General features: G+C 40.4%; 1 protein-coding gene across 1 annotated transcript; it reads left to right on the top strand.

The window, feature by feature from the left end:
- Positions 1–12,268: 12,268 nt before the first annotated feature.
- LOC106418650 lies at positions 12,269–13,765 on the top strand. The gene is made up of 3 exons (XM_013859394.3): positions 12,269–12,674; positions 13,073–13,361; positions 13,447–13,765. The coding sequence occupies exons 1-3, from the start codon at positions 12,358–12,360 to the stop codon at positions 13,654–13,656; spliced, it is 816 nt and encodes a 271-aa protein (XP_013714848.1). The 5' UTR covers positions 12,269–12,357; the 3' UTR covers positions 13,657–13,765.
- Positions 13,766–22,411: the final 8,646 nt, after the last annotated feature.

The following is a 22,411-nucleotide window of genomic DNA, read 5'->3' as shown; positions in this document are numbered from 1 at the left end:
TCCTTCAAACCTCGATGGTGGTCTGATGACTCTCCTTTCCCTATCTCTTGCCAACAAATAATCATGAAAAGACTCATCTTGGTTCTGATTTTTCCTCATCTTCTTCCTCAGATTCCTCTTCTGATTCTGTTTCTGATTGTGAACTTCCCGAAGTATCTCCACCTTGACCAGTAGATTCCCCACTTCCTGAAGCTTCTCCACCTTGACCGGTAAACTCATGAACTGAACCACTTGTAGTTGGCCCTTGAATAAGATCAGTGCTAAAAGTGACTTTCTTCTTCTTCTTAGAATTAGCTACTTCCATCTGACCTGGATCTTTATACAGCTTCTCTTCATCAAAGACTACATTCCTGCTAATAGTACATCTTTCCTCTTCCGGTAACCACACACTGTAACCTTTAGTACCTTCTAGATAACCTACGAAGAATCCCTTAACAGCTCTTGGACCTAACTTGTCCTCTGTTCTGTGTACATAAGCAACACAACCAAACCGCCTAAGGTGACTGTAATCAACATTTGACCCTGACCACACTTCCTCTGGAATCTGAAACCTCAAAGATGCATTAGGAGACATGTTTATCATATAAACTGCAGTCGACGCTGCCTCAGCCCAAAACTTCTTCTTCATTCATGTTTCTGCCAACATACACCTGATCTTATCTGCTATTGTTTTGTTCATCCTCTCAGACACTCCATTCTACTGCGGAGTATAAACGCAAGTCCTATGTCGTTTAATCCCTGAGTCTTGACAAACCTTATCCATCAGATTGTTGCAGAACTCCAATCCATTATCTGTTCTTAGACACTTTATCTTCTTCTTGGTTTGATTTTCCACAAGTACCTTCCACTCTGAAAAATTCTCAAACACCTCATCTTTACTCCTTAAGAACCTGATCCAGACCTTCCTTGAGTAATCATCGATGAATGTAAGAAAGTATCTACATCCCGACAGAGTTGGCTCATTCGAAACCGAGCCCCATAGATCACTGTGAATGTATTCAAGAATACCTTTTGTAGAGTGTTTGCCCTCTGGAAAGCTTTGCTTGTGGGACTTTCCAAATACACACTCCTCACAGAAATCTAAAGTGTGGACCTCCTTTGAGTCTAAATAACCTCCTTTGACCAGAAGATTCATGTTCTTATGACTCATGTGTCCTAACCTTGAGTGCCATCTGTTTGTCAAGTTCACATCAGCTCTGACAACAGATGCTTCTCCCTTCACCATTGATCCTTGCAAATAATACAGACCATCTTGATATTTCCCAGAAATAACCGTCTTGCCATTCTTGTAGAAAGTAACTGTGAAGTCTTCTCCTTCATACTTGTAACCGCTCTTTTCTAACTGGCCATAAGAGATGAGGTTCCTGCTCATGGTTGGCATGTATCTCACCTCAGTCAAGAAAACCGTATCTCCTTCTGAGTTTATCACTACAAGAAAACACATGCTTAACGAGGAAATTTAACGAGGAAAAACAATCCTCGTAAATTTACGTCGATTTTACGAGGAACTTACGTGGAAAACTAAAGTCATCGTTATTTCCTCGTAACGTAACGACAAAAGTGTTTCGTCGTAAAGTGGATGTAATTTGACGAGTATTTTACGAGGAAAAACTATTTCCTCGTAAATACGACGTAAACTTTGCGTGTTATTTACGAGGAAATAGTTTACGTGTATTTAGCGAGGAAATTTTGAATCCACCAACTTTGTAGGTGTTACACGTTTTTTTTTGCCACCTAATTAATTTTCGTCGTAAATTCATAGGAAAATTACAACTACCAGATTCGAAATTTCCTATAAATATGGATGTTTGAACATCATTTTAAACACACCAACAACAAAAAACGTGAAAGAAAAAAAAATGGCTGGCTCCGGGACTATTTACGAGTTGCGGAAGTGGATGTATATGCATAGAGATGCTAACGGGAGAGTGACGAAAGAATACCTTGCGGGTCTGGAGACATTTATGCATCAAGCAGATTCAACACCGCTCGCCCAAGAAAGTGGTAAGATGTTCTGTCCTTGTCGGAAATGCAACAATTCGAAACTGGCAAACCGTGAAAATGTTTGGAAGCATTTAATAAATAGAGGTTTCACGCCAAATTACTATATCTGGTTTCAACATGGAGAAGGTTTTAATTATGATCAGAATGAAGCTAGTAGTAGTAATAGCAATTTTCAGGAAAAAGAACCGGTTGATCATCATTTGCATAATGAACATAGTTACCATCAGGAGGAGATGGTAGATTATGATAGGGTTCATGATATGGTAGCTGATGCATTCGTAGCTCATGATGAAGATGAAGAACCTAATATAGATGCAAAAAAGTTTTACGAAATGTTAAACGCGGCGAATCAACCACTTTACAGTGGTTGTAGAGAAGGTCTCTCTAAATTGTCGTTAGCTGCTAGAATGATGAATATTAAAACTGATCACAATCTACCTGAAAGTTGCATGAACGAATGGGCGGACTTGTTTAAAGAGTATTTGCCGGAAGACAATGTGTCTGCTGATTCTTATTATGAGATTCAGAAACTGGTTTATAGTCTTGGGTTGCCTTCGGAGATGATAGATGTTTGCATCGACAACTGCATGATCTATTGGGGAGATGATGAGAAGCTAGAAGAATGTCGATTCTGCAAGAAGCCACGATTCAAGCCGCAAGGACGGGGACGTAATAGGGTACCGTACCAAAGGATGTGGTACCTACCAATTACAGACAGATTGAAAAGATTGTATCAATCAGAGCAGACTGCTGGAAAGATGAGATGGCATGCCGAGCATACTCAGACGGATGGTGAGATGACTCATCCATCAGATGCAAGAGCCTGGAAACATTTCAACAAAGTACATCCGGATTTCGCTAGCAATATCCGGAATGTGTATCTCGGACTATGCACAGATGGATTTAGTCCGTTCGGAATGTCAGGGAGACAATATTCATTGTGGCCAGTCTTTCTTACACCATACAACCTGCCACCGGAGATGTGCATGCAACGGGAGTTGCTATTCTTGACCATATTAATACCTGGTCCGAACCATCCAAAAAGGTCCCTGGATGTTTTCCTACAACCACTGATAAAAGAGTTGAAGGATTTGTGGTCAACAGGGGTGAGGACGTATGACTGTTCAACGAAGACGAATTTTACGATGCGAGCGATGCTTTTGTGGACCATAAGTGATTTTCCTGCCTATGGGATGTTGTCTGGATGGACTACACATGGGAGATTAGCTTGTCCATATTGTAATGGAACGACAGATGCGTTTCAACTGAAGAATGGTAGGAAGACAAGTTGGTTTGATTGTCACCGTCGATTTCTTCCCATTGGCCATCCTTACCGAAGAAACAAGAATTTGTTTAGGCACAAAAGGGTTGTGAGAGACACTCCTCCTCCATATCTAACTGGAGAACAAATTGAAGCGCAAATCGACTACTACGGAGCTAACGAAACAGTTCGTTGGGGTGGTAATTGGCATGTCCCTCGTAATATGCATGATTCTTACGGTGTTCATCACAACTGGCACAAGAAGAGTATATTTTGGGAGTTGCCATATTGGAAGGATCTTCTTCTGCGCCACAACCTCGATGTGATGCATATAGAGAAGAATTTCTTTGAGAACATCATGAATACAATATTGAATGTCCCAGGGAAGACAAAAGACAACATAAAATCGAGGTTGGACTTGCCGGATATTTGCTCAAGAAGCGAGTTACATATTAAAAGCAATGGACAAGTTCCCGTTCCGATATTCAGATTATCTTCAGAAAAAAAGTCGGTGTTGTTCAACTGGGTGGCATCAGAAGTGAAGTTCCCTGATGGGTATGTTTCGAATCTCTCTAGATGTGTTGAAAAGGGTCAAAAGTTCTCCGGGATGAAGAGTCATGATTGTCATGTCTTTATGCAACGACTACTGCCCTTTGCATTTGCGGAGCTACTTCCAACAAACGTACATGAAGCACTTGCAGGTACGTAGTGTATTATATCACAATAATTTATAAAATAGTGTGTTTAATTTTTTTTGGAATATAAAAGGCATTAGAGCATTTTTCAGGGATCTGAGCACACACACTCTTAAAGAAGAAGTTGTGGAACAGCTCCAGGAGAACATTCCCATCTTATTGTGCAACTTGGAGAAGATATTTCCTCCCGGATTTTTTGACGTCATGGAGCATCTAGCTGTCCACCTCCCATATGAGGCATTGCTTCGTGGACCTGTACATTACAGATGGATGTATCAGTATGAGCGAGCCATGAAATATTTGAAGGGAAAAGCAAAGAACCTCGCCAAAGTTGAAGGTTCTATAATTGCTGGAAGTTTGACGGAAGAAGTTTCTCACTTCACATCGTACTACTTTGCGTCAAAAGTACGTACCCGGAGAAGAGCTCCAAGAAGATATGATGATGGTGGTGTTGCGCCAACATATGCAGTTGCTGGTGTTCCAGACATCTTTAGCCAGATTGGGCGACTCGGTGGGAAGTCTAAAGAGGTTTGGTGGTCGAGTGAACAAGACGCTCATAGTGCACACACCTATATTCTACTCAATTGCGAAGATCCATTGATGCGTTATTTTGAAAGGTAACATATATTGACACTTCGAAACACATATAAGTATAATTAATTGTATAATTGCGAGAGATTCATTCCTATAAAATGTGATTTTACAGCCTATTTGTTTCTCAAGTCGAAGAAACATTTCCTGGTATATCCACAAGTGACGTAGACAAAAGGAAAGATCAACACTTCATTAAGTGGTTGCGGAATCAGGTATTAACTCAAACTCTTTTTTCATACATGATCTGTATTTCATTAACATTCTCTTTATTTTTGCAGGTTGATTATGACGACGACGATGCAGATTATCCTAAGTGGTTACACGAAGTAATTCAATCTCCACTTGTAAAGGTCACCACATCACAGATGTATTTCACACGAGGCTATACTTTTCATACATATGAGTATGGTAGACAGCGGGCGACCAGTAACTATGGAATATGTGTGAAAGGGGAAACAGATTTCTACGGGATCTTGACGGAGATTATTGAAGTCGAATTTCCAGGGATACTGAAGCTGAAATGCGTCCTCTTCAAATGTGAATGGTTCGACCCCGTCGTCAACAGAGGTGTTCGGTCTAACAAATTCGGTGTAGTTGATGTCAACGGTGGACGAAGGTACAACAAATTCGAGCCTTTCATCTTAGCTTCACAAGCAGACCAAGTTAGCTTCTTCCATACCCTCGGATGAGAGATTCAGGTATATATTGGTTAGCAGTGATCAAAGTTACACCTCGAGGACGAATCATCAGTGGAGAAGAACCACCATTGCAAGAAGAACAGATAAATGAAGTCGAGGAACCTGAACAAGAAATTGATGACATCCTTCTCATTGATCCGCATAATCACGAGTTCGAAGATCTTACCGATGATGCCACAGACGAAGCTGTTGAAGACGAGTTTAATGAAAATGATGATGTTTCTAGTGATGACGAGAATGTCGATGTATCCGATTGATGTATTTGTTTTATGAATAAGATGAGGGAGTTTGTTTTATGAATAAGATAATGTGGGGTTTGTTTTATGAATAAGGTAATGTGGGAGTTTGTTTTATGAATAAGCAAATGTGGGAATTGTGGTTTGGAATGGAAATAAAGATTGGGTTTGGAATATATGAGGTAGAAAATAAGGAATATGGGGTTTGGGGTTTCGGATTCTAGGGATTTAAACATAACACTCGTTAATTCCACGTAAGCACAAATCGTCGTAAAGACCACGTATAAGAAATCGTCGTAAATTCCACGTAAGCAGAAATCGTCGTAAATACCTCGTAAGCCAACGAGGAAATAACGACGAAATTTAAAAATAAAGATGGAGTTTGGAATATATGATAATAAGGAATATGGAGTTTGGGGTTTGGGGTTTGGGGTTTCAGGTTTAGGGTTTGGGGTTTGGAATATGGGGTTTGGGGTTTGGGGTTTCGGGTTTGGGGTTTGGGGTTTAGGGTTTCGGGTTTCAGGTTTGGGGTTTGGGGTTTGGAATATGGGGTTTGGGGTTTGGGGTTTCGGGTTTGGGGTTTGGGGTTTGGGGTTTAGAGGTTTAGAGGTTTCGGGGTTTGAGGTTTGGGGTTTGGGGTTTCAGGTTTGGGGTTTGGGGTTTGGGGTTTGGGGTTTGGGGTTTAGAGGTTTCGGATTTTAGGGATTTAAACATAATACTCGTTAATTCCACGTAAGCAGAAATCGTCGTAAACACCACGTAAAAGGATTTAAACAAAACACTCGTTAATTCCACGTAAGCCCAAATCGTCGTAAAGACCACGTTGGATGAAATCGTCGTAAATACCACGTAAGCAGAAATCGTCGTAAATACCTCGTAGTGTAAAAACTAGAAAAAAAGGAAAAGGAGAAAAATACCAGATTAACATGTGGCAAGACTTCCAGCAATTATAATACGTAAGTCTCGCCCACATGAATTCTAATATCTTCTCCTTTTCCTATTTTTTTTCAAATATTTATAATTTGAATAGGATTTTGCTGAGGAATGTGATTTGAGATAGGGTGTGTTTTGGGAGTTTGTGTGTGGTTTGAGAATGAGAGTTGTGGGTATATTTATAGGAAAGCAAGGCTCGTTAATTCCACGTAAGCAAAATCGTCGTTAATACCTCGTATATAAAAACACGGGCCTTTGTGATTCCTCGCAATTTCCTCGTATTGAAAAACACGGGCCTTTGTAACTGCTCGCTATTTCGTCGTAACCTTACGACGAATTTGCGACGATATGTAATCTTATATATACCCCCGAGCGCTCACTCTTTCTTTCCTCTCTACTTCCTCTCCACTTCCTCTCCATTTCGTAGCAATGGTAAGCCTCTCTAATTGCTCTCTAATTTGGTTAGTTTAGGATAGATTAGGTGGTTAGTATAGGGAATTTAGATAGGTTTACGGATTTTATGTTATTTAGTGTTCATTAGGTGGATAATGTTGGAAAATTTACTGTTGATATTAATTTTAAAAATCTAATTTTTTTCTTAGGTTCGAAAAGGAAGACTTACTGTCCATTACAGAGAGATCTTCGGTGAGCCGGGTAGTCGTTTAGACCCGGCCTCTTCTTCAGCCCCCGGTTCATCGGGTCAGGAGACTGTCCCCGAGACTCAGTACACTCAGAGAGTCTTTGGGTCTACTTCTTCTAGTGCACCATCGGCTCCTCATGTGCCTTCCCCGATGGCTCATCCGACGATGCCTCCTCCTGTGCCTCCTCCGATGGTACCTCCGATGGCCGCCGATATTCATCCCGATTTGATGGTGCCTCCGAGTGCTCCTTACTCGCAGTACACTGTAGAGGACATTCTTCTTCTGCCAGGCAGAGAAGGTTTACCAATCATCGACCCCGACCGACCGGACGGAACTTTGTGGTATGTTGCATTAATTTTTTTTAGTTCGTTTAAAATCCTTTTATAACATTAAAAAATAATTTATATTTTAAATTTGTATTTTCCAGGTGGGGGGTTGACGGATGTCTTGCATCGGACGTAACCGACACGATCAAAGGTTACTTCTCCATGGCACCTCCGAACTGGAGTAAGACGCCTCACTACGTCAGAAAGACGTGGTTCAAAATTTACGCTGTAAGTTTCTATTAATTAATTATATATACTTTAATTTTTTCATGATTTATATATATACTTTCTAAAAAACTAATTGTTAATTTATTTTTTCCAACAGCAAAAATATAATTGGGCCTTGGGGATCACTGAGAGGGTGGGGAAGAAGTTTAACGCGAAGGCGAAAGTTCGCTTGTTGGACACGGTCTCCAACTGGAAGGGTGACTGGATCGTGAAGGGGTATGAGCGTGGCAAACCCGCTGAGCTCACCACGGATGTGTGGGATGGCCTCATCCGTTATTGGCGCCTTCCTCATTCCATTAGAATCGCCCAGGCTTGCTCTAACTCCCGTAACACGGTCGATGAGCACGGAAATGGGCCGATGCTTCACACTACGGGCCAAAAACCCCACGCCGGTGTCCGTTTGGAAATGGTAATTAAATATTTTATTAAATATTTTTTTTAATATATATATTTTATTCTAACTTTCTTAAATGTTTTTTAGGCCAAAGAGACGGGACATCTCCCGTCTCTTATGGAACTTTACAAGAGGATCCACAAGAACAAGGCGGGCGTATTTGTAGATGGCAAGTCCGAGCAAATCTACAACGACGTGGTTGCTCGGGCTGAAGACCGCCAGACTCAGCTGACCCAGCAGTCTACCGACGGATTACCCGTCACCTTATCCACACTTGAAGTGGATAAGATTTACGAGGAGGTAAATTTTCAAAAATTTTAATTTTTTATTATTCATTTAATATAACTTTAAATTTTTACTAACAATATTTATTTTTTGTTTTTAAGGTTGTCCCTAAAAAAAAGGGACGGACGTTGGGAATTAGTTCCGTCAACGATGTTCCGAGAGCGACATCGTCTTATGGTGAGCGACGAGATGATGAAGTCACTGAGCTGCGTAGAGAGTCCGCTCAGCTGCGTAACGAGTTGGCCGCGACAAAATATCGTATGGGTGGAGTCGAGGGCTTCTTGGACGTTATAGCGGCCACAAATCCGGAATGAGAGTCCATGTTGAGGAACATGCGACAAAAATATATTCGAGGCGAGTCATCCGACGTGCATAACGAGGCGGATGTTACGAGGAGGAGTGATGAATTCTACCAGGCGATGAACGACCCTTAGTTTTTTTTTTCCGGTTGTTGTATTATAAATTCAAAACTTATTTATATATAAAATATTTTCATATTGATTTATTTTTATTTTAAATTTTAATTTTATTAATAAATTAAATAATTTTAATTATTTTTTAATTATATTTTTAAATTCTGTAAAATAATAAAAAGGAAGTAAATTCGTAGCTAATGTACGACCTATTTACGTGGAAACCTTACGAGGAAATGACAAGAAATAATAAACGAGTATTTTACGAGAAAACATTTACGAAGAAATAACGAGGAAAGATAAACGAGTATTTTACGAGAAAATCCTTTCGTGGTCGTTACGTGTATTTTGCGAGGAAACACTTTCAAGGTATTTACGTGTAGTTTACGAGAAACTCATTTCGAGGTATTTACGAGGAAATATAGCGACCTCCTTACGTGGAATATTGACGTGGTCTTACTTCGTCTTTACGACGAAATATATTTCTCGCTAAGTTACGACGAATTAGCGAGGAAATATGTGTTACGACAGATGAGTAACGTGCAAACGTGGTTCCTCGCTAATTCGTCGTAAAGCCTCTTTTACGACGAACTCACGAGGAAAACCGCCCTCGTTAAGATTATGTTTTCTTGTAGTGTATGATCTTCAGCTTGCCAATACCTTTGACTTCACTGAAAGTATTATTTCCCATTAATACCTTTCCACCATCAATCTCCTTGAAGTCAAATAAAGCATCTCTATCTGGTGTAATGTGGAATGTACATCCAGAATCCATGGCCCACTCACTCTTGGGGTCTTTTTCACTTGCTGTCAAGATCATAAGAAACTCCTTTTCCTGAGCTACATTTGCAGAATCAGCTGCTCTCCCATTCTTCTTTTCAGGACAATCTTTCTTGAAGTGTCCTTCCTTCCCACATATCCAACATTCTCTAGCTTTATGTTGATTCTTTAGCCTAGATTTAGACCTTGAATCCCTGCTCTTGGATCTTCCACTTGACTGACCAGAACCCTTCCTCTCAGGTCTACCCCTGGCCACAACCAAACCTTCTGCATTTGACTTAGCCTTTCCGATGAGCCCCTTTTCCTTTAGCTCAACTTCTTTGGCATACACAAAACTGGTTACTTCATTCAGAGTCAGTGTTTCCTTCCTATTACCGTATTTAAGTGTATGAACCAGTGAGTCGAACTGCCTTGGGAGACTAGACAAGACCTGGATTGCTTGGTCCTCATCCCTCACATTAATGTTCAAACTTGCCAAATCGTCTACCAGTTTCGGAAACCCATCAAGATTCTCCTCTATGCTTTTGTGCTCTTCCATCTTAAAGCTGGCAAACCTCTGCTTCAAATAAATTCGGTTAGGTAAAGACTTTGTTTGATAATCCCTTTTCAGAGCCTTCCATACTCCTAGAGCTGTTGTCTCCTTCATAACCTTTCGCAAGATCATGTTGCTAAGAGAAGAGCATATCAGATTCTTTGCTCTCTTATCCTTCTCCTTTTTCAGCGGATCAACCGGAGAACTCCTAGCTTATGTGACCTCACCTTCCTTTTCTTTTCCTTTAACAGAACTGCTGGATTCTTCTTCTTCTAGAACAAAATCCAAGCCCTGAAGCTCAAGCTGCATAAGCATTTTAAACTTCCATAAACCAAAGTCTCCTTGACCGTCAAATTTCTCCACCTCAAATTTACCTTGAGCTAGTTCCATGACTCAAGACTTTATCCTCTGCTAAAGCTGAACATCCAGACCAACAAGCTTTAATTTCTTCAAACAACTCCAAGTGCTGAACAGAACCAGTAACCCTTGAACCTGTGTGTAGCCAAACACCAATAGCATATCAGAAACTGAAACCGTAATCTTTCTCTGCTGAACCCGATGCTCTGATACCACTTGTTGAGAATAAGTTGATCCTTAACCGGTTTATTCTCACTTGACTAATTAACCCTATAACACTTCTTGTTGTTGTTTGAGTTTGTTAAAGACAAACAAGAATTGGTGACCCAGTTCCCTTTCGGTCCATCTGGGGAGAAGACGGCACTCTCCACGATTCACTAGTATCAAGTGTATACAAGAGATTTTTTACACAACCACCAATGTGTTTCTCTATTCACCTAGAGACAACACTAACAATAAGCTAAGACTTGAGCTTACTGAACCTGTGTGTGTAAGAGATGAAATCTACACTCCAAAGAAGAAGTAGTCTGAGACTCTTGACCGGATCTCTCTTTGCTTTTCCTTAACCTTCTGTAGATATTCCTTCAATCTTCTCTTCTTTCTCTAGCTTCTTGCCTCTCTCTCTCTCTAATCTCAGATCTGTGTAGAGTGAGTGTTCTCCTCTAGGCAAAAGTTAGGTTTAGAGAGTTTATATAGTGTATCCCTAAACCCTAACACTAATGGGCTTCAGTCACTAAGGCTCAAACATAACCGATATCCCTAGAGCATCAAAGTGCAAGATGTAACTTTTTTGAAGTGGACACTTCAGTGTTCTAGATAACTTCACATTCCCTACAACCTCAAACTGCAGAAGACAGGTTTCTGAGTGGTCACTTCAGTGCTATAGGTGAAGTGCAGACCAAAGGTACAAAATCAACACTAAAGAAGATGAGTCCCGCTTCTATGGGCGTATTAATCAGAATGCTAAGCAAGGACAGAGAATGGGAGCGTATCGAAGGAAAGGAAGTGGTGGACGAAGCTCTCACCACCCGGGATACTATGGTGGATGTGGTGGTGGAGATGGTAGCCGCGCTGATGATAAGGTGGTGGTATCGGTGCTGATACTGATGGTGGCATTGGCGGTGGATGTGATAGTGGTGGTGGTGGATGTGGTGATTGATGTGGTGGTGGCAGCTAGGATTGAGAGTAGATAACAAAGTAGAGAATCATTGGTCATGTGTTTAGTCAAAATAATGGTTACTTAACTACAGTCAAATGTTTTACTTATTGGTGATATGGCTTTACCATATTGTCAACATTGTGTTGTACATCTTGACCATCAATTTTTAGGATATTAATAAAGCACCTATAGGCAACATTTGCATTCAAATCACATAAACTTTATGTTGTATATATTCTCTATGTTGGGTGACCCATGCGTCCAATATAGAGGTCAATCCAGTGAAACTTTAGCAACCAAGTCACTTTTGTAACAAAACACTTTTTGACAGTTTTACTTTCACCATTTTAAAAATCTATTGTAAACATGGACTCCAAATCAAATAACTGGACTAAAATATAAAAATGACTTGATATCTTAAAACCAACCAGCGTGCGGTCAAAGAAAAATCTGGACTCAGAAGCATAGTAGTTAAAAAATAATGAAAAACAAAGAAATACTAAAACCAAGACTAAACAGAACCCTTAATCGATCTTTCTTTAAGAGGCTCATCACCATCTGATCGAACTTAATTTAGTTTTCAATAATTTAATTATATTGCAACATAAGACATGACATGACACGTTGAAAGGCAGGCAATGAACACTCACGACTTCACTTTGACACGTGCAGATCACCCAAGCTTCACGTGGAACTACGTCAATAAGAGTTCCTCTCTTCATAAATCATGGTCCTGCAGCTTCTGCGTTATCACAGTCAAGTACTTATCCGTTAAAATCATAATCACACCAAAGTAAACAAACAATAAAAGGAACAGAATCATGTCAGGCGTATCTCTTGCGGTGGGTCCAAGAACCGATAGGGACAAAACATCGTCGTCAAGTGAGAAGGGACGGTGGTCGGAGATGACGGCAGCCGGAGGTGGCGGCGGTGGTTTGATGGGATCACTGAGGGTAATAGAGCTACAGCTGGTCGCGTTCATACTAGTCTTCTCAGCGAGCGGTCTCGTACCGCTACTCGACATGCTATTTCCAGCGTTTGCGTCTGTCTATATAATCGCCCTCTCGCGTTTGGCTTTCCCTTCTCACAGAGTTTCCACCGCTGCACCTGAAGTCTTTCACGGCAGCAGACTCTTCAGGTTCCATATCCATCACAAGAAATAAAAACACGAGAAATACCTTGAAATAGCAGAAAATTTTCTAAAACAGTGTTTATGTGATTTTTTTTTATTTTAAAAAAACTATTTTATTAATGAGATTTACGATTTAATTAAATTTAGAGTTTCGTATATAGTGGATGGAGATTAGGGTAAAGATTTAAGGTTTGAAGTAATTTTACACCTGATGATGAAAAAAGAAGAAGTAATTGTACTCTTTAATAAATGTTATTTTTGGAAATTTTTTTTCTTAATATGCAAATTTTGAATAAATTGAATAATTTTTTAAAATGTGCTATTTTGGAGGTTTACCCTAAAAATAATTCTCTTTGTTCACTTTCTTGATAAAGATTCTGACCATTTTTTTCTGATGCTGCAAGGGTTTATGTGATTTCCGGGACGACGATTGGTTTGTTTTTGCCTCTAGCTTATGTGTTAGGTGGTTTTGCAAGAGGAGATGATCAAGCGGTGAGATCAGCGACACCACACTTGTTTCTGCTGTCATGTCAAATCCTGACAGAGAATGTAATAAGTGGCCTATCTCTCTTCTCGCCGCCTGTAAGAGCTCTGGTGCCACTGCTCTACACAGTCTGGAGAATCTTTGTCATCATTGATTGGTGCAAAGATGTTTGGTTCAACAAATCTTTACCAGTCAATGCTACACCTAATGTAAATGGCTAATACCACTTTTACTTGGAACACAAGCCTTCTCTCCGTTTTTGAATTAACCTTGTGAGAAGCATTTGTTTTGTAGGTGGCTGCGTGGTTCTGGTTTGGACGGTATTTAGCAATAGCGAATTTGGTTTACTTTGGAGTCAATCTACTATGTTTCTTGATCCCTAGGTTCCTACCTCGTGCCTTTGACCGTTACTTTAGAGAAAGAGACGAGGTCCTCGCTAAAAGCCAAGAAGACAAGCCAGTTCAAGTTCCTAGAGAAAGAGTTTCAGACCACAAATCTGATTGATAATTTCTTTTGTTTCTTCTGAATGTGTAATGTAACGAACTAAGTTGTTTTTTATTGTGATGAAAAAATATTAGGAAGTTAAATGAAACAACGAGGTTGTGAATGTATCCTTCCCTGCTGCCTCAACCTTTAAAAGGAGCTTAATACCGACTGTCCATGAAACTAACTAGAAGATCATTAACCATGATGCCTCTGTGCGGCATCTTCCCTGCTGCTCCATAGATTGGAGCCAAGCCTCCTGTGATCGGTCCTGGATTTGCTTTCACCTGACCAGAACATGTGAGATAATAACCAAAGATCAATTGAAGAAAAGAAACGACGAATTAGAGTTACACATATATGAAAGCTGATGATCCAAATCAGACATGGATAGTTTGAGAATTAAGTGTTGAGAGTTAAATTAGTTGAAACAACAACGTTTTGGTCTTTAAGATCATATACCTGTTGGGTCTCTGTAGTGCATTCAAGTGCCATCCTTTAGAAGACATGATGTCATTAACTTACAAGATATCTAATGCTTTAGAACCAAACGCCACAATTGTCATATCTGGCTTTCTAACGACAAATCTATAAGAATCGAAACGACAAGGACCATCCAGTTTGAAGAAAGATTTATAATATACAAACCCGTCCTCTAGTCTCTTAGATGCTTCGATATCTTGCTTGTGTTCTGGAGGTAGCTTGTGGAACAACATAATCAACCATTTAAAACAGTGTACGCTGAAAAGCATGAGAGAGATTAATATTGTGAAACCTTCTTCGCCGAGAGACATCATTGCAGCCCAAGCACCATCATTGAAGTTAAGATTTTCATAGTTTTCTTGTTTCTTTCATTTCCCCTGTCATATTCATGATGGAAGAAGTAAAACGTACTTACCAGCAACAAATTGGTGCTATTTTGTAGATGCAGGGGCATATATTTTGCAGGCAGAAAATCCAGATGTCAGTTAACAGATCATAGATGAATCGGTATATATTCAAAACTATATTTTGCAAACCACATAAACAGAATATACAAGAAATTTAATTTCAAAATAGAGGAGGAACGTGACAGTATGAACGATTCCAGGAGGGATGATAACAAGTAAACCAGAGTAATTCATATGCGCTTCTTGGCAATGAGCCTAGAGAAATTAGTGGAAAGTAGCAAGCAATTTACCTTTCTGATCTCATGATTTCTGTAGAGAACTGTACTAGTTCCTTTAGGAGCCAAACCATATATTTTTGCACGTCCACTGAGGTAACTCCTTGTACAGAAAAAAAATCAAAAGCTGGGATCTCGTACCTGGGAACAGTGATGAAGAACAAATAAGAATCACTCGTTATCATCTAGTTAATTTTAATAGTACATGTAATGCAAAACCTGAGATCCAATGCGAACCTAAGAGAAGTGGCAGTAAGACAGACACATGCCATAGATTAACATATCCTCATTTCTCAAAGTTATGAACACAGCTTCTCAAGTCCTAAACCTATAAAGTAGATCTCCATCTCTTCTTTTCAGGACTAAGGCAGGTCTTTGAATAGTTGATAGAAGAAGAAAAAAAGGTTTATAGAAGAGAACATAAATGTCCTAAAAATTACAGTAGTAAAAAAAAAAGGGTCTACCTCAATAGGATCTATGATGCCATGAGGGAACCCTGGTGCTGATCCAACAAATCTGAAACAAAATAATTTAAAAAATCATGAAAAATAAAAACAAATCACACACATTAACTTTAACACATTACGATGATGGTGTTTCTGTTAACGTGCCGCGTCATCGCCTTCACATCAGCTATGAAGTCTTTGTCTACTGGAACTCGCCACAACTTGATGCTAAAATACTGAGCCGCCTTATCATAAGCCGAATGACCCGACTCAGGTATAATCCTACACTTACATTGTTCCATCAACTATTTTTGCAGTAGATAATAGATCAATATGTCAAATGATGAGGGAGAAAACATACATTTCTGGCCGTGTGATACCTTTCTTGTACTTCATATAGTCAAGATCAAACTCTGACAAACGCGAGTTTAGCGAGGCTCTAGCTTGGATCTAAAAGCAAAGACAGATTCTAGATCATAAGAGAGAACAAGAGTAAACTGAAGCTTTTCATTTTATTTCTTGCTTAAAGGTTTATTACAATGCAATAGAGATATTTATACTCAAATGTTAAAACCCTAGTAGAATGCCTTGCTGTCTCTTAGGTCTTTGTCTCAGCTTTGGATTCCAACAGCTGGAACTAGTTCTTCAATGTAATTGGCTCTCGTTGTCCGTACGATCCAGGACCACTTTCTTTGTCTTTTACTTCTCTTTTGGTTTCAGTACACAATGTGACCGTTGCTTCCTTATTCTTCTGTGTGGGCTTTACGTTTGTGTCTTGTGGCCCTAACTCATTCTTAGTAAAGCTTGTCTCAGCCTTTGGCATCCTCTCTAGCTCTAGGCCCACTATCTTCATGTCTACATCTCTTTGTTCCTCTGTCTCAGAAACAGAACATGTTTCTGATCCTTTCTTCTCTTTCATTCTCCAAGTCTCAGTCTTCTTATCCTTAATGTCAACATCCCCCGCAAACTTTGTGTGGGAGAAACGACCACACCAAGTTTGAAACGCAGTTCTTGGAAGCTTCTTGTGGCTAAAGACTTTGTAAATATATCTGCTAGCATTTGAACCGAAGGAATATGATGCACAATCAGTTTGCCCAGAGCCACCTTTTCTCGCACAAAGTGAAAATCAACTTCAAAGTGTTTTGATCTTTTATGCATTGCTGGAGTAGCTGACAAGTAAACTGCAGACAGATTGTCACAGAAGAGTTCTGGAGGTATAGCTTGAGGAATTCCAATCTCCTCCATGAGATTAATCAGCCATACTATCTCTGCAGCCGTGTCTGAAAGTGTTCTGTATTCAGCTTCAGTAGAACTTCTAGAAACAGACTGTTGCTTCTGAGCTGACCATGAAATAATGTTTGAACCCAAGAAAGTACAGAAGCCACCAGTAGATCTTCTTGTATCAGGACAACCACCCCAATCACTGTCACTATATGCCCTTATAACTGAATCAGTGTTGGAGTTGAATGAGATTCCAAACTTTGTTGTTCCTCGGAGATATCTCAGTACTCTCTTTAGAAGGAGAAAATCTGTTTCAGTAGGAGCATGCATCTTCTGGCATATGTAGTTGACTGCAAATTGAAGGTCTGGTCTTGTCAGAGTCAAGTATTGTAGCTTGCCTGCTAGACTCCTGAAGTAAGTTGGCTGAGGGAACAGCGCTGATTCATCAGGTACTCTGTGGAGCTGAAGAGGTAAAGGAGTTGCTACCGGAGTGCATTGTGACATTCCTGATATTTGAAGAAGATCTTCAGCATATTTCTCTTGGTTGAGGAACAAACCTTCCGAATGAAAGTGAGCTTGAAGGCCAAGGAAATAGTGAAACTGCCCCAGATCCTTCATTTTGAATTCCTTGTTCAGAGCTTCAAGAAGTTGGCTGATAACATTCTTGTTGCTTCCCGTTAAAGCTATATCATCTACGTATAGAAGTAAGAGGATAATGTCTCCATTCCGTCTATAAATGAATAAAGAAGGATCTCTGATACTACATTTGAAGCCAAAGTTAAGGAGAAAATCACTGAATCTGTTGAACCAGGCTCGTGGAGCTTGTTTAAGTCCATAGATTGCTTTATTTAGCTTGCAGACATAACCCGGTTTCTCTTTGTTGATGAAGCCTGGAGGTTGATGCATGTACACAGTCTCTGTCAGATCACCATAGAGAAAGGCATGTTTGACGTCTAGTTGTCTGATGTCCCAGTTGTTGACTGTCGCAAGGTGAAGAATAGCTCGGATTGTGGGAGACTTAACCACTGGGCTGTAAGTATCCAAATAATCAATTCCTTCCTCTTGATCGTAGCCTTTTACTACCAGCCGTGATCTGAGACACTTCACTGTACCATCAGCGTTTAATTTGATCCTGAAAATCCATCTGCATCCAAGTATATGCATATCGGGTTGATATGGAACCAGAGTAAACGTATCTGTTTCATCGAAGGAGACCATTTCCTCAGTCATTGCTCCAGTCCAACCAGGGTGTTTTAGAGCAGCTGCTACTGTCTTTGGTTCAGTAAGTGTTGAGGTCACATGGAAGAGAACATATCGAGGGTTTGGTTTTGTTATACCAGCCTTAGATCTTGTGATCATTGGATGATGTGGCTGTGTAGATATAGGTGCTGAGGCCGCATTTTCAGGTGACCTTGTAGTGAGATTAGGACTGTGACCTGGAACTGAAGTTGATGAAGTACTTGAAGCTTCATTTGATGTCGCTGAGCCTTGCAAAGTCACAGGTGTTAGCGTACCAAACTGCACCGTAGTTGGAGAGCTTGAAGTCACCAGAGGCGATGATGGTCTTATCGATTCAGAAACTGTGGGGCTTGAGATTTCAGGAGAAGGTTGTAAAACTGGTAAGGGATTAGATAGGTTCACAGAAGGAAGAGTACCAAAATGAAATGTTGCTCTGGGATTTTCAGTAGCAGGGTTAATATTGCTAGAGGAGACAACTCTTATAGATTCTGAAACCGTTGCAGGAACTGATGCAGAGCTATTTGGTGGGGAAGGTTGGTTTTGAGAGAGAGGTGGCTTATGAAGAAAGCTTTGATGCCAAGCAGAGAGAAGAGGAGTTGCTTGTTGATGAAGATGAGCGTAGGTAGTGGTAAAAGGGAACTTGTGTTCATCAAACAAGACATGACGATTGATGTAGACTCTTCCTGTAGGAGGATAAAGGCATCTGTACCCTTTATACTTCTCATTGTATCCTACAAATACACACTGCAATGATTTTGGATCTAGTTTGTTTGAGGAGTAAGGTCTGAGAGAGGGATAGCAAGCACTTCCAAAGGATCTTAGAGCAGAATACTCTGGTTTTCTGTTGTAAAGAGCTTCATAGGGGCTTTTGTTTTCGGTTAGGGATGAAGAAGGAAGGAGATTTCCAAGAAAAGAAGAGGTAAAGAAGGCTTCCACCCAGTATTGTTGAGGAACCTTTCGATCAAAGAGCATAGAGAGTCCAAGCTCAGTGATATGTCTGTGTTTTCTCTCTGCCATACCGTTTTGCTGAGGGGTATGAGGGCAAGAAATCAGCTGTTTGATTCCTTGATTGGCTAGGTGAGTGACGAATCTGTGGCTTGTAAATTCACGTCCACCATCACATTGAAACATCATTATCTTCTGATCAAGTTGTTTTTCCACCAGAGCTTGCCACATGTTGAATATTTGTGGAAAATCAGACTTCTGTCTCAGAGGATAAAACCAACAATATCTTGAGAAATGATCAATGAAGATAACATAATATTTGAAACCTTGAACAGAGACTACAGGAGATGGACCCCATAGATCACAGCTTATCCTTTCAAGAGGTTTACTAGATACAGAAACAGAACTAGGAAAAGGTAATCTAGCACTTTTGCCAAGTTGACATGAGTCACAGATCTTGGTAAAGCTTTTATTGATACTAATAGATAGACTTGAAGACAGTTTCTGAAGAATCTCTGAGCTCGGATGACCCAATCTTCTGTGCCACACATCTGCGCTTGCTGCTGTTTGTCTTGCTGTATAGAAGGCAGAGAACATCGAGTTATCCAGAACATAAAGATCCTTAAGTCTGGTTCCTTGAGTCAGAATTTGCTTGGTTAGCTTGTCCTTAACATATACACCATCACAATCAAAAGTAAACTCACAAGGATAATCATCAGTGAGCTTTGAAACAGACAGTAGAGATTTGGCTATGTTCGGACAAACTAATACATCTTTCAGAGAGATAATACCTGAGGAACCGGAATTGGTTTGCAGAGGCACTGATCCAATGTGAGTAATTGGTAGGAAGTTGCCATCAGCCACCATTACAGAATCATGGCCATGATAAGATTGAGCAGTCTGGAGGTTCTGTTGAGAGTTGGTGATATGAGCCGTTGCAGCAGTGTCAGGATACCACTCAGTGCCATGATAAGATTGTTGACCAGAAGAGGGATCATTTGTAACTTGCATTGCAGCCATGGCTGAGGGTAGTTCTTCACTCTGGTAAGATATGTCAAAACGTCGATAGCACTTAAGAGCATTATGACCAAAGCGACCACAGATCTGACAAGTTGGCCTTGTTGAAGTATCTCCTTGAGAAGAGTTGGTGTTTTGCGAAACTTGCTGATGAAAACCTCGACCTCTAGTTGAATATCCTCTGCCTCTGCCATATCCAAACCTTCCGTTGTTGCCTCCACGACCCCGATATTGATTAAAGTGAGGAGTTTGCTGTGAGTAGTTAGCACTTGGAGAGTAGTTGTTGTCGGTTGTAGAGACTTGAAAGGCCAGGTGAGGAGATACTGACGTCTGAGCTCCTTCATATGACTTGAGTCTATCATCAAAACCAGTGAGGCGAGAAACTACATCTTCAAACGTTGGAGCTAAATGAGAGTCCATAGCACCTTCAATGCTTGTCTTGATTGGTTCATATTCACGTCCCAACCCTTGCAGAGCCGCAAAGATTTTCATTTTCTCTGTTACAGGACTTCCTACTGAATGAAGTTGGTCACACAACCAGTTCTTTCAGATAGTCACTCATGGTCTTGTTGGTTTTAGAAACAGTTTGAAGACGTCTTTGGAGCTCAAAGAGACGAGAGGAGGTTCACTACAAGAAAACATCAAGGATTCTGAGGGAAAAAATCGTCGGAATTTCGTCGGAATATCGTTATTCCGACGCAATTCCGACGAAATACGTCGTCGGAAATAATTCCTTGGAATTTCTTTTTTCCTCTGAAATCCCTCGGAATTTTCCGACGGAATTCCGAGGAAATAAATTTCCGAGGAAATTCCGAGGATCCCTTGTTTGTCGGAAAAGTCCTCGGAATATACCGAGGTAGAACTTCGTCGGGATAATTCCTCGGAAGTTCATCGATCGATGCGTGTTTGGACATATATACATCGATCGATAGGAGTATACCGACGGACTTTTTCCTCGGTTTATTCCGAGGAACTGTTCCCTCGGTATATTCCGAGGGATCCGTTCCTCGGAATTTTCCGAGGGAGTTGTCCCTCGGAAAATTCCGAGGGAAATGTCCCTCGCTATATTTTAAAAAAAAAACGGATCGATCGATGCGTTTTTGTTCAAAAACGCATCGATCGATGTAGTGAAAAATATAATTAATTTCCTCGAAATGTAAAAAATATTAATTTTTTTGAAAAAATAAAATTTCTGAAATTTAAATTCGAAAATATGAAATTAAAAGTAAAATTGAAATCATACTAATTAATATTCAAAGTTTCACAAATAAAAATAAAACATTCCGAGATTGGGGAAAAAAAAACTACGGGTCTGGCACGTCCGGGAACACCTCGTTCGGGTACATCCTCTGCATCATCTCCATCATTTGCTGGTTCAGCCTCCTCTGTGCCTCATAGCCCGCCTGTTGAGCCGCCATCTGGGTCTCCAACAAAGATATTCGATCATCTTTGTCCTTCAACTGAGCCGTAAGTACTTCTGGATCAACAAAGGGCGGTGGTGCAGAAGAAGGAGGAACCGACCGGGTGCGACGACCCAAACCGAACAAACGTCCCTTCTTCTTTGGAACCGACTGAATAGAAAAAAGCCAAATTTAGAAATTTAAACCAAGAAATAAATGAATTGAACTTAAAAAAAAAAGAACTTACGGATTCAACGATTTCGTTGATTCGAAACCGGGACAAGTTGGTCGAAGCCGTCGAAGCGTCATCCTCGGTTTGAAGCTGAGACACTTCGTCTACCACCTGAGTTTGGACCAGGTCGACCACGTCCCTCACAAGACCGTCATCAATCTGGCCGGTCTTCTTGTTGGTATACGCCCTCCTCATTAGGGCGAGATCATCGACCGGCTCGCCATCATTTTCTTCCGCCTTGAAAAAAAACATAAAATTAAAGAAACATTAGAAATTAGAAGAAATGCACAATAAATTTAAATTCTGAAACTCAAATAATTGAAGAAAAAGCGGTTGAACTTACCATGCGATCTCCGAGAGTGGCAATAGATTGAGCACCCAAGTTATGCTTGTAGATGCCCTTCCCTTTACGGTCGCTCCTGCGGTTGGTGGAGTTGGTGGAAGAAGTTTCTTTCGTCTCCTCCTTATCCCAATGCGCACACAACTCCTTCCAGACCGTATCGTTCATCGACTTTGGGACCTTTTAATTAAAAAAAAAAGAAAAAGTTTAATAAATTAAAAAATAGTTTAATAAATTAAAAAATTGTTTAATAAATTAAATCGAACCTTATTGATTTCCCACTTCTTCTTCCACTCGTGGATCTGCTTCCCATAGTTGTCCATTACTTTATGGACGAAGTGGTGATAGATAAAGAGCGTCTCATCGGAATTCCAGTTGAACTCTTGCTGAAAAAAAAACACAATTAGTAGAAAATTTATATTAAAGATTAAAAATATAAGTAAAAAATTAGAATACTTACCGCAAACTGACGAAACCACAGAACCTGCTTGTCGGTTGGGAAGTGAGTGAAAGTCGGATGTCCACTGTCGAGGGCCGAGTACATCATACGGTTGATCCATGCGCTGATCCCGTTCCCGGATCGGTTGAACCTTATTAAAAGAACAAACGGTTAATAATGAATCCAAATTTAAAGAAAAAAAATGTTTAATTACCATGTTTGACCCCGTCCATGTGGATACGGAGTGAGATACGGAAGATGGTCACGACCGGGCTGTTGAACCAACTCCGCAACCCTCATCACTCCCGGAGGACCCGGAGGAACAGGAGCGG

Source organism: Brassica napus, chromosome C5, assembly GCF_020379485.1.
Source record: "Brassica napus cultivar Da-Ae chromosome C5, Da-Ae, whole genome shotgun sequence".
Lineage (NCBI taxonomy): Eukaryota > Viridiplantae > Streptophyta > Magnoliopsida > Brassicales > Brassicaceae > Brassica > Brassica napus.
Note: the sequence above shows the minus strand (reverse complement) of the source record. Positions and strands in the feature narration are given on the sequence as shown.

What these genes read in the sequence shown, in the direction of transcription:
- LOC106418650 (XM_013859394.3), top strand. Translation starts at nt 12,358, where the DNA reads ATGTCAGGCGTATCTCTTGCGGTGGGTCCAAGAACCGATAGGGACAAA. An exon ending in CACGGCAGCAGACTCTTCAG is followed by an intron (nt 12,675 to 13,072) that starts GTTCCATATCCA and finishes TGATGCTGCAAG; the next exon opens with GGTTTATGTGATTTCCGGGA. An exon ending in CAGTCAATGCTACACCTAAT is followed by an intron (nt 13,362 to 13,446) that starts GTAAATGGCTAA and finishes TTTGTTTTGTAG; the next exon opens with GTGGCTGCGTGGTTCTGGTT.